Source organism: Lycorma delicatula, chromosome 4, assembly GCF_047948215.1.
Source record: "Lycorma delicatula isolate Av1 chromosome 4, ASM4794821v1, whole genome shotgun sequence".
NCBI classification, from domain to species: Eukaryota; Metazoa; Arthropoda; class Insecta; order Hemiptera; family Fulgoridae; genus Lycorma; species Lycorma delicatula.
In genome coordinates, this window is record NC_134458.1 from 158,915,230 (window position 1) to 158,928,724 (window position 13,495).

The 13,495-nt window shown below is 29.0% G+C and overlaps 1 protein-coding gene across 3 annotated transcripts in view; it reads left to right on the forward strand.

Moving 5' to 3' along the window:
* Positions 1-13,495, forward strand: part of Ypel (Yippee-like) — a 603,854-nt gene that overhangs the window by 290,058 nt on the left and 300,301 nt on the right. For all 3 annotated transcript variants that reach the window (XM_075362050.1, XM_075362051.1, XM_075362053.1), the window contains one exon: positions 10,851-10,930. In XM_075362050.1, coding sequence (XP_075218165.1) covers positions 10,851-10,930 — 80 coding nt within the window. The remainder of the gene's footprint in view (positions 1-10,850; positions 10,931-13,495) is intronic.

Here is a 13,495-nt window from a genome sequence, read left to right on the forward strand (position 1 = left end):
AATACTTTTTTACGATTGAAATATATACTTTTACCATAATGTATACTTTACGACGCCACTAAATATTTTTCATAATTAATATTATTTTTTATCGTAAACTTAATAGTAGTATACTGTTTTTAGTAATAAAAATTTTGTTTGATTTTTCTTTTGTAATAAATTTAATAGTACATATTTTTAACTTTTTTTTTTTTTTAATGCAATTAATAATGTATTTTCTTCCTGTATTTTTTATTGTTAATGTATTTGTTCTGTACTGAAAGGGTACTTGCCGATAAGGCTAACAGCCTTGGCGAGACGCAAATATGTATATTGAGGAATAACGTCTTTCTGTTCTGTTCTTTTCTTTAAACACTTAAAAACTATGATAATATTACAAATTGGAGCGAGGGATCAGTTTATCGACCGATAGCAGTGTTTTTCTTTGTTTCTGGTTTACATTTTAACATTGCATATGTGTTGTCCCGTAACTGTAACGATTTTAGGCGACTTTTAACTGTCTCATAACTCGTTACTAAAAATGACAGCTATTGAATAGAAGTACTAGATTATTATTTAATAATTTATTAAACTATAATTGCAGATATAGTGTGCGTAATCCAGTAACCAAATTTGATTAATTTTTTATTGTTTTATTTGTTTTCATTCTATTACATGTAATTTTATTCTATTCAAGTAGCTATATAGAACCATTTGTAACAATGTATTCAATGTATCTGACCTTGGACATGATACGTATTTTATATTAATCCGCTTGTGTTTTTGTTTCTCTTTGTATTTATTACTGACCTTGTTATTGCAGTGTTAAAAGTGATCATAACGTTTTAATATAGTTTAATTACGGTACCAATTTGTCGTTATTTAAATTTGTATTTATGTAGAACAATAATTGAAATTTCTTTGTATCAAAAAAGGTTTTATTATAACGATTGATTATTTATTAATATTTATCAAAATAAAAATAGATCACTGTTTACGTAGTATGTAGTGTTTTTTAAACTGTTTTTAAGGCCCTAATTGTATATTCACGTTTTTCAAGGGTAATGCTATCTTACAAGAATTAGGGAATGCACCCTTAAACCGTGTTAATAATATAGGTAAGTAACGGAAATCTTGACGATTTTTAAAGAAAAAAATAACTGGCAAACCTGATATGCTGGAATTGAAATGGCAGCACCATTTTTTTTTTTTTTTTATTTACCTTTAATCATGGAGTTGTGTTATGAAGAAGATCAGTGGTATCTCTCTCGACTTCTCGAAGTGGAATTACTTTTTCTTCTTGAATGATATTCCTGAAATATTTACCATTCCATAATTTTTCCTCATGTTTGAAAAATCTGCATAATTTTCTTCGCTTGAAGCAAATTAAATATCTCGTCCGATTCCACTTCTATGCACTTGTCAACACGTTTGACCATATTCCTGGTTACTCTTGTTAGCTGTACGCTATTTATTTCCTGAGTGGTATCTGTAATGTTCATCTTCAATCCCTGCAGGGTGTGCGAATTGCCCCCATAAACAATTTCTTTTAAGTAATCCCATAGAAAAAAGTCTGGACTAGTCAGATTGGGGATTTTCGTTGCCACAATCCTTTAGAATTGATTCTTTCTCCGAAAAAATCCTGTAACATCTCCTGTGTAGCGCGTGCTGAATTGCAAGTGGCACTGTCCTGTTGCAACCAGCAGTCACCCTCATTCTCTTGCAGTAAGACTATGAATTGTTAGATAATTTCTTGGTAGACGGCAGCATCCACAGTTTTTTTCTCAAAAAACAAGGGTCCTATTCGTCGCCTTGAAACAGCACACCATACGTATTTTTTGCTGGGTGTAGGAGAGATTCAGAGAAAATGTGCAGGTTTTCGTTATCCCCGGTCCGATATTTCTTACTATTAACATACCCACCAAGGTGAAAAAACGTTTCATCAAAACGTGTCAGTATTGCCTCTAATGAATTTCTTGAACCATTGACAGTAGTGAATCCTTTTAGCATAATCAGTATCAGTTAGCTCATGGAAAACCTGCATTTGATACGGATAACATTTCAGCATTCTCGTCACTGCATTCCGGGCTGAACGTAGTGAAATGATCGTTTCCTGGCTTAGTCTCAGTAAAAATTTATGAAGACATCTAACTTTCCTCTTCCTGTACGACCTGCCGTTAAAACTGACTGCATCGAGCAGGTTTCTGGTGTAAAACCGAACTGGTTTCACACAATATTTTAACTAATTTCTGAATAACAGTTTTCACTGGTGTTTTATTTTCAACAGTTAACTACATTTTAGCAAACAACACACGATTACGCAACCTCGTTCAAAAGCCTGTGCTCAATAAAAACTGGCAATGCACCTAAATGTGCAGGCAATAAACAGTTCTCCCCACTCCAGCTCTAGTTGTACCAACATCTTCCACATTACTTTACCCATTTCACACCAATATATGCATTTTAACAGAAATGTGCATTTAGTGTAAACTTTTGTTTTTCTCTATTTAGCCTCCGGAACCACCGTAAGGTATTACTTTAGAGAATGAAGGAGGATGATATGTATGAATGCAAATGAAGTATAGTCTTGTATAGTCTCAGGTTGACCATTCCTGAGTTGTGTGGTTAATTAAAACCCAACCACCAAGGAATCCCGGTATCCATGATCTAGTATCCAAATCCGTATAAAAGTAACTGCCTTTACTAGGATTTGAACCTTAGAACTCTCGACTTCGAAATCAGCTGATTTACGATAACGAGTTTACCACTGGACCAATCCGGTGGGTCTATTTAGTATGAAACTATTGAGTGATGGAGGGTCTCTTTTACGTTGAACATTCTGTATCTGGTAACAGTTTGAGGAGATGCGTTTCCTATTTCTGTAAAGCTTTTACGATTACAACGAATTATTAGATGCCGTTTACCATTTATTGCCACTGTTGATTACTCTCCTGTGAAAATTTATTCCTGTCATCATTCATCGAATTCAGGCTTTAATTTTTATATAAACTTAATTATTTTGTATTCGATTGATAAATAGTTGATCTCTATCACCTTTCAGTACGTTTTCCTCGGTTAAGTGCACCTTTTATCTCGGTAATATTATTTTTTCTAACTTTAAGACCCATTATCTCAGGACACAAGAGAAATTCAGCAGGCAAATTTAAGGTCTTTCTTTTAGCTACTGAGTAGCTAAAAGAAACTTTTACTACAAACATTTTTTCACTTACAGTTTTTATACGTTTCCTATTTTTTGAAGCTAATTTTTTACACGTAAAGTTATGTATCTTAGAAAATATAAATCATCAGATCTTAAAAAAACTCAGTAGCTGTATTTTGCGTACGCAAATACACTGTAAATATTTCATTCTCCTACTTTAAGCGGTTCATGAGATAACGGGTCTTTTATTTACAAAACATGCAATTTTCGGAAAAAGATTAAAAACATCATTTACTGCAGGTCAGTGCATCCCAGCATCATATTCTGCATTGTCTAGGTTTTCTTCCTCATCATCATTATATAAGAATGATGAGGAAGAAAACCAGAATATTCTAGTTGAATATTATATATTATATTGTTCTGGTATTCTTCCAGAATATTCTGGTTGATTTTTTTCTGTTTTTCTTAGTCCCACGTTAATAAACTATTTTTGCTTTCTTATCAGCTTTTCTTTTTATAATAGTCCATCATGTTGAAGATGTTCCTTGATGTTCCACGGACAAAGTCCATGTGAAGGGTTTTTATCTGTCGAGATTTTATGAAAATAAATAGCCCACCCATATTGCACGCTTCATGTGTTTTGTAGTATATGCATTTTTTCTTATAGCAAACACCATAGTAACCCTGAATTTCATTGATAATTTTTTTTTGTCAGTTGAGCCTTTCCTGAAATTTTTTTTGCCATTTTCTAACAAAGCATTCTTCAAGTATCCGCGGAGATTTCGCAATCGTGAACCCATCCGCTTCTGAATATGTCCAAAATTTCATATTTAACCAAAATTGACAAAATTTCTCTATATAAACACTAAATTTCCCTTTCATAATAACTAGACAGTGCCAACAAAAAACAAATAATCTTTAAAAAACTTAAAAAATTTTTTTTTGCTCATTGTGTTGTTTAATTTGCATAAAATAGCATTTGAAATAAGCAAAAATGCAACAAAAAAAAATCGAATTTTTAAAAGAATACAAGTTACCAGGTAGGTGCCCTTTTAAGTGATGTAAAAGAAATAAAAGATTATACCATTATAAAATTATTTCAGTTATGATAAACATTGAAATTTTCTTTAAATTCTGAATAAAGGATATGAAACTTTCCTTAAACAGGGTTTATCGAATATTTATTCATCCTTAATCCTTTTTTATTTCTGTAAGTGATATTTCAATACGTTTTCAAAGAATTTTGTGATTAGCCCACGCCGTTGCCAACTGACATCGGGAAAGATAAAAGTAGTAAGAAATTCATTTTTAAACCATTTTTTATTGCTAGGACTATATTTTAAGGGAAATGCTAAAAAGATTTTATTAGGAATATCGGAGTACATAATTCTCACATTTTTCATGGATGTACTGTTAGGAATGTAGGATGTAGGAGGTATACAGAAATGAAACGACTAGCACTAGATAGGGAATCTTGGAGAGCTACATCAAACCAGTCAAATGAGTGAAGACAAAAAAAAATACAGGACTCGATTTAAACAAAAATCATGTTAGAAACTTCTTTTATTTTTAATTAAAAGAAAAAGCTTCTTTATTAGAGGTAGCATACTATCTAAGTTGAATAACCCTAATAAGCTTTTATGTTTTCACCACTTACGATAGACGTTTTTGTTTAACTTAGTGGAAACAGTCCTTTTTTTATAATAGATTAAAAAATGCGATATTACTTGTACATAATAAAATATTTGCTAAAATATTTTTTACTATGAGGAATTTATAAAACGTATAATTTTTTTCAACCAGGAATTCGTGAGAGACGGATGTTGAGGTTATGTGGTCAGCGTGGGAAAGAGTTAATGTTCATAACAAAAACCTGTGAATGTATGTGGAGAGATGTGTAGACGCGGGCATTTCAGTATAAATGTAAGAATAATATTACCGTAGTGGCTTTTTAAATACCTTTTCATTTATGGTTAATCCGATATTTTTGTTCTTTTTAAATTTTTCTATTTTTCTATTGAAATTTATATTTTATCACTTGTAATGGAATTTTTATTACAAAATTGATAAAAATTGAATAATTAATTACACTTTTAATTGAAATTTTTTTTTTTTTTAGAATGTTAATATATATGTGTAGTTACATGGTCAGTGCAAATGAATTTATTTGTTAAAAAACATGTTCAACAGACATTTAAACGCATAAATACCAGGCTAAAACAATATGTTTAACTTATAGTAGATGCAAAGGATTACATAAATGTTTAAAATTGGACCGTTATTCTGATGATAGTATTTTTCCCCCTTCTGCTTATTTTATTTTATAGGAGAGAATGTTATATCAGTAAAAAACAAATCTCCTTTCCAAATTTGTATTTCTTTATGTTTTGAAGTTTCATGAGTTTAAAAATAAATAATAAAAAGTTTTGTGCGTGTGTTTATCGGTCCCTATTTCCCTTTATATCTTTAGTACGGTGTAATTTATTGTAATGGAATTAGATATGTGATAAGTTTGTATAATATAAGAATTATATTCAATTTCGATAATAATTGAGTGATTGGATGGGGGATGATATTGGGGAGGTGCTGTATTTTGAAAAGAATCACTCTTTGAAATTTATTACTCCCGACTGGGTCTTACCTTCTAAATTTCATTAACCGTAATTCCTTATTGTCGTTCAACATTTTTCTTTCTCTCTTTTGTTCGTAATTCTATCATAAATTTTTTCTTCTAAAATTCATTGCAGACTCATCATCTCTTCGTAACTTCATCACTTCGTGCTTTATCAGTGTACTTAATTTTCAACATTTTACTTAATCACCACGTTTCTATAGAATATTATATTCTTTGTTTCTGAATTCTTATGTTTCACTGCTTACTACTACTATAAGCGCTGCACTCTGTACAATTGTATATTTTTTTAGAAACATCACTTTTTAATTCCTTAATTTATGTTTGATACTAATAGATTTCTTTTATAATAAATATCCTCCTTGTTTTTATATCAATGTGATTTTATATCTTTATTTATTTTATAAATAATCTTTATAAAATAAATTAAATAATTATATTTTTAAATTACTTAAATTATCGTTAAAATAAAGAAAATTAATTGTTCTTTGAAATATATAATTGTAATTTATCTATCTAAATTTTATAATTTATCTAATATTTATAATTTTATTACCTAAATTACAAAATTCTGAAATTTGTAGTTTAATATTTTCCCTTTTATTACATGACTGCACAAAAAGGACTGTAATGTTCCTCCAACCACGACCACCTATCATTACTTACAACCCTCAACATCAAATTAACCGACTCGCATAAGTGCGATCCCTGCGCCTTCCTCTAACACCGAAGGTTTCACATAAAAACTCTTCCCATATCTAACTTCAATTGGCCTGTGCACTCAGATCATTCATTACTTGATTGAATCTTTTTAAACACCAAATATATTATCCTCATATAAAAAAAAATCAAGTAAAGATCGCGCCATTCCTACAATTTCTTAAATTAAAAAATGTTAATTTAATTTTTTCTAAAAGTTGTCCAACAATTCAATCTACTCAAAACCCTCTTGATCTACTCAAAACATCGTGAAATAGATTCACAAATTTAATAAGCCTCTAATGAAAACATACCATATCTCTCTGTGCTCTGATCCTCTTTCGGGAGCGAGGTCAATGTCTACACCCTCACCGAAATCAAACTACCGTTACTGGCTTGCCAGGCCTGACGTAGCTGCAGATGAATTTCAATGTAAGTGTAAATATACCGATAAACATTTAGTCTGGAACAGATTCAAGTCGACCACTCCTGAGACGTGAGGTTAATTGAAACCCAACAAATAAAGAACACCGGTATCAACAGTCTAGCACTCAAATCCATATTAAAGCAACTGCATTTACAAGGAGTTGAACCTTAGAATTCTCGACTTGGAAAATTAGTTGATTTTGCGATGACGAGTTTAACCAGTATATATACTTTTTTTGACTAACAGATAGAATAATTTATATATAAGATAATATATTACATTGTTTTTATAATTATAAAACTACGACAAAGTTCTGTATTATTTATTTAACAAAATCAACAGGCTGTTATGTTATGTATTTACTTCTACGATAATTATTTTCTAAAGTTTTTATATAGAAAAACAAATTCTTACACTTCTACGAGCTGTAGTCCGTTGTTTTAACATTTCTGTTTTACTATTATTGATGTTGTATATTATACATTAATCTTATTACTTTGATCGTTGAACTTCCTCTATATAATTTATTGATTGTCAGATCTAACAATAAAATTTATTTTTATGTGTTTATTGCATCCTGTATGAATAGTTAAGCTAATTTTAATAAAGAAGAATTACATTTTGTAATAATGAAGCTTTATCTTAATCGTGAATCCAATTTTATCTTTATTAAAATATTTATTAATACGTTGTCTGCCATACAGTATTAATGAACATTTCTATTTTAGCCAGAAATTTTATTTTTTCATATTAATTTTAACTACCAATTGTTTGCGTTTTTTTACTTATTTATCGTAGTGATTTTAGATAGATTTCATAAGAAAGCTACCTATTGTAATGGGTACCATGATTCAACTTCCGGAAAATTTCGACATATCTTCGATTTTCACATCCCTCAGACCCCAAAACCACCGTCAGCTCAAAAGTTTATATATATGTATATTTCACTTTCTTATGGACACGATAGCTACGGTAATTTTGCGCCAATCACTTGAAAATTGCTCCTTAAAAACAATTAGTCCCAAAATATCGGTCGAGTTTGTTAACGGCCAAAATCGGAACATGGGGGTGGAAATGGGGAGCTTTTTCGAAAAAAAAAACAAAATATCGTTATAATTTTCTTATTAAGTAAAATATCGAATTGGTTTAAAAATCCTACTATTCTTTGGATAAGAGGCTAAAATCTATGTAAGTAAAGTTTTTTGTTATCACCAACCATTGACCCAGGGGGTTGAAAAAATGGTGTTTCGAAGATAAAAAAGAATCATACCTCTCTTAATAGGGACAGTATCGAATCAGTTTAAAGTGGTCGTTAGTCCTCTAAGCATTATCTAAAACGTTTGTTTGTAAAACTTTTGATATGACGTACCCTTACGGCAAGGGATGACCAAAATGCTGCTCCAATTGTAAGAAGATGGGGTTTGTCGTATGCTAAACATGTGAAACATTTTTTTATATACAACCATTGTCGTATTGAGTAAATTTGAAGTTTTTCTTAACTTTAAGTTGGAAATTTTTTTATCCCCTACTTATCACCGGTGAAATTTACCTCCGCCTTCCGGCGTGCCGAAAGGAATTTTTTTTAAACTAGAAGACGTGACTCGTATATGTACCACATGGTCACACTTTGTGACTGTTGTGGGTCACAATGAACAATTAAATCCCTTAATTGTAAAGATAATTTAACTTATTTAAAAATATTAAAGTAAAAAATACTACTATTATATCTTAATTTACCAACATTTAATAACATCAATCTTTTACTTAAAATAGTAATAAAATATATTCATGATTAAAAAACATAAAAATCCATTTCTACTTTTGCCGAAATTTTAATGATAACTACTGTAACATAAAAGAATTACAATCATGATAAATAAAAATTTGATGTGATCACCACATGACTTCCTTGTACGCCTATTAAATTGCATTACACATTTTTTGCTGCATTTCATTTAAACTTTTTTCATTTGAAAGTGAGATACGATCCTACAATTCTTTAATAAAGTGGACAGTTACACAATTGCGTTGTGGTGGACACCACATTGCATCACATTTTTTTGTGGTGTCCGTATCAGGATTTTGTATTAGTTTATATATTAATTTTGTTTCACTCGCTCAAGTAGGTATGTGGCGTAAGTGAGAACTTATCAGCTTATATGTATATACACACATCGGTTCGAATCCAACTTCATATACATATATTTTTTTTAACTCTTTTTATTTAAATATCGATTTATTAATAATTATTAACCTCTGATAGTAAAAAAATTTGAATTAAAATAAAAAATACATAAAATTTTATTTCACTAATAAGTTCTGATTTTTTTCATATTTTTTTTTTTATTGTTATTATTGAATTGTTATTTATTGTAAATACTTTTTTTTTACAATCAGAGGCTAATAATTATTAACAAATCAATATATTTCAAATTAAAAAAATTATATGTACCGTATACGAAGTCGGATTCGAACCGATGTGCCTTCCCGTTGTAAGATCCAAATATTTCATTAATTAATAACATTTGATTTGACTATAACTTTGGAACCAATAAATATAAGTACCACTTATGATACATCGTTGAAAAGCTTTCAATGAGGGGCATATTACTGCAGTTTGGAAAAAAATTTGAATTTTGACACTAAATCGAAAATTCACTCCTAAATCCAAAATTTCAACATTTTACGTCTAATCGTTTTTGAGTTATGCGAGATACATACGTACGCACAGTCGTCACGCCGAAACTAGTCAAAATGGATTCAGGAATGATCAAAATGGATATTTCCGTTGAAATCTGAAAACCGAAATTTTTCGCGATCATAATATTTTCTTTACTTCGTACAAGAAATAAAAATAGAAATAATAATAATAACGATGATGTGTAAAAATTAACTGAAAGTTACGTGTAAAATTGCATGGTTTTTTATTTTTTATAAAAAATTGAACAGTGATAAAAAAAGATTAAAAGAAATCAACTATTCTGTGAATAATATTTTTTAATTAATTGAAATATGACTAATATTTTAGTGCATACATTAACAATAAATTTTCACTTGTGATTCGTTTTTAGTTCATACCATGAACATGTTATCAAATATGATTCATAAATGTGTCGCTTAACATCTAATGCGTTTGATCGAAATGCATTATATTATTCATAATAATATTATATAATTCAATATATTATTCAAAATTTTATACATAGGCTTATATATATATATGGAAATTACATTTTAATGAATGATATTTTCGTACTCCTCATACCTCAAAACATACAACATAACTTGAGCTCGAAAGTAACACCGTAATTTTCTTCGAAAAGTCAGTAAGAAATCCTTCAAAAATAAGAAAGTACTTTTTAACGTTTGCAGTTTTTTTTTTAAATTTCGACTGTTTGTACTCGGATTTAAATTTCTGTCAATTTGTTTTTAAATTTGAAGCCGACTTCAAATAAATTAAAATTTAAATAAAATTGAATAAGTATATTTCTTTTTATTTTACGACGTTGTGTTTAAATCTTTTTAGCAATGACTAAAAAGATACTGTAACAATAGTTTTTCGAATTTAAGACATTTCAATAAAATTTAATCATTATTGATTTTACTTAAAATTACGAATTTATTTCCTATGGTCTAGTACACTCGTCGTCGCAAATCAGTTGTTTTACAGCTGATTTTGAAAGTCGAAGGTTCTGAAGTTTAAATAATAATAAAGGTTAATTGCTTTTATATGAAATTTAAATACTATACAGTTGATACCGGTGTACTTTGGTGGTTGGGGTTCAATTATCACACACCTTAAGTCTGAGTCCTTACAAGATTATACCTCATTTACATGTCATACATATCATACTCATCTCATTGGGTCGTGGGGGAGTGTTTTGGTAATTGTTCACTAGTTGAACAGAAAAAAACTTATTAGTTTTAATTTATTGTGTTTTTGTTTATTTTAGATGCTGCTGTTCCGGGCGACGAGAAAACAACCCACAAGCCGGGGCAGAATCAACTTTCACAAGACCAGTTGAACCTCCAGGTACGGTAATCTTATTTACTATTTTTAATTATAACAAACAAGTTTATTAATAAATTAATTTTATTATATTGTATGTAATTATATTTTTTGTAATGTTCTGTCATATTTTCGTCTGATCTAAATTTATGGTAAAGATCTAAAAATTATTGATAACAGTTGATAATTTTACTTAGGATTTTTTTAATATATTAATTTACTATATTACGCAAATAAGATGTTATCACACCCTATCCAAGTTTGGATAAATAACAAAATAGCACGTTAATTACGCACTAATTTATCACAAAAAATTATTAATTACATTAAACATAACTTTTTTTTTATCAAGAATGTACGTCCATAAGAATGCTTGAAAAAGAATGTGTATGTTATCAAGAACGTATGTGTATTAAACACATATTTTTCATTACAGTATTGTTTTATAAAAAAAAAAGATACAAAGCTCTAAAAAAATGTATTTACATATAAAGGCATCATAAAAACATATTTTATGCTTCTCAAACTCTTTCGTAATAATAAAACGTAAAACAATTCAGGCTTTAATTTTTAGTAATAATTTGTTTTCACAACTGTTAATAAAAGAATTAACTAAATTAATTAATAGAATTAATAATTCTGTTATTAAGTACACACAGAATTTTAACAAATCAAAGTCTGTTTTCTTTATTTAGCCACACTGCAATCGCGATTTTTATTCTTTTGTTACTAAATACTAATAAATATTATTAAACAATCGATTTCTTTTTTCTATGTAAGATTTCATTTTTCATATTTTATAAATGTATTTAAAATATTTAATTAATAAATTTAAAAATGAAAAAATATATATACGAGTATATTCCTTTATATTATTATTAAAAGTTTTTTTTTTTGTATTATTATTATTATTATTATTATTATTATTATTATTATTATTATTATTATTATTATTATTATTTAAGCGCTTTCAAAATGTTCACTACTTCATCAGCAACTATATTGACAACAGATGATATTTTTTATAAAATATTAAAAGTTACAAGTATTAAGACTATACACAGATGATTGCAAATTGCACGGTAATTTCTCGGGAAATGATTCTATAGACAAAAACAAGGAAAAACGTTCATATAAACATAGGTCAGTAAACGGTTCGTTAGCGAGTTTCGGTTTGAGACACATTTAGCCCTGCTTTCTTCTCCATCTGCGAAATTAAATCGTACAAAATCCTTGGGGTACAAATCAAGTAGTAAATTGGGTGCTTCCTTATGATTTTTGATCTGGGAAATTGAATAAAAGTAGACTCAGACCTCTATGTGACAACCTTCTGGTCCTTGAGATAATAGATAATTGTACCGCATTCAATATTGTTTCTTTAGCGTTGGCAGTTCTCACAAAACATTCACGACCAGCATCAAATGGTTTAAGCTTACCTGTTTCTCGAACTCGCCTCTACAAAATCTCAAATATTTTACGATCCGGTACTCTTCGATGTTGATAATTTTCCCGGTATTCACGCACAGTAACCAATCCAGTTTTACTTAGTTTACCATAAATTAACAACATGTCCGTCAACTCTCCAAATGAAAACAAAGTTGTGGTATCATCCATTGTGAATTACTGACGGTACAATAACGGCACAAACACCGCTCAAATGAATATTCAAATGGTGGACACTAAACTTAATTATTGATAACCTGTTATTGCCAACGTATGAAAAAAAAATTAATATGTTTTAGAAGGATGTCTTTCAAATTTATTTTTATAATTTTTAGCTTTTGTATGTAAATTTTTCTGTTTAAGATCGTATCACTTTTCTAATCTAGTTCGTGTGTTTTGTTTCTAATTAAAGTTGAACTTCTCAAATATTTGTTTAATTTTAATAAATTATTAATATCATTTTATTCAAAATTAAATTATATACAAAGGTAACTAGAAATCTTTATTTGTTTGTTGGTAAATCAATAAAGTTATTTTATTCCAAACCTAAAAAAGTGTATTTTCTGGCAAAATGTGTTCGTGTTTTACCCCGTTTTTCTTAAAACATAAGTGCAATAGAGGTCTGGGACCACTTTTATTCAATTTCGTAGAAAACAAAAACCTTAACGAAGCTCCAAATGTACCTGAAATTTGTATAGTCGATCTCAAAATAATGACCATTTTAATGCTAGGCTTATTATTATTATAGAAAGTGAGGAATAATTATTATTAATTACTATTATTTCTCAATAATTATAATTAAGACTTAGCCAAACACTACTATTACTTAATCGTGCAGAGCGTTTTTTACGAGACAACCGTATCTTTAGTTCAGTGAATATTTTACGGGGAAAAACACATCGTTGTAATCCTTGAAACAATTTGAATATGATGGTATTTTGAAAATGAAGTATTTAATATTAAGATTTTAATTGATGTGTGAAAGGTATGAAACTATCATTCAATAAGTAGTTGCAAACATTATACAAATCAGTAAACATCGTACAATTTATTACACTGAAATTGCTATTGCACAACAATCTCTTATACATTAACAGGGGCCATAAATTTAATTCTATTAGGCCTACATCAGTATTTAAATAATAA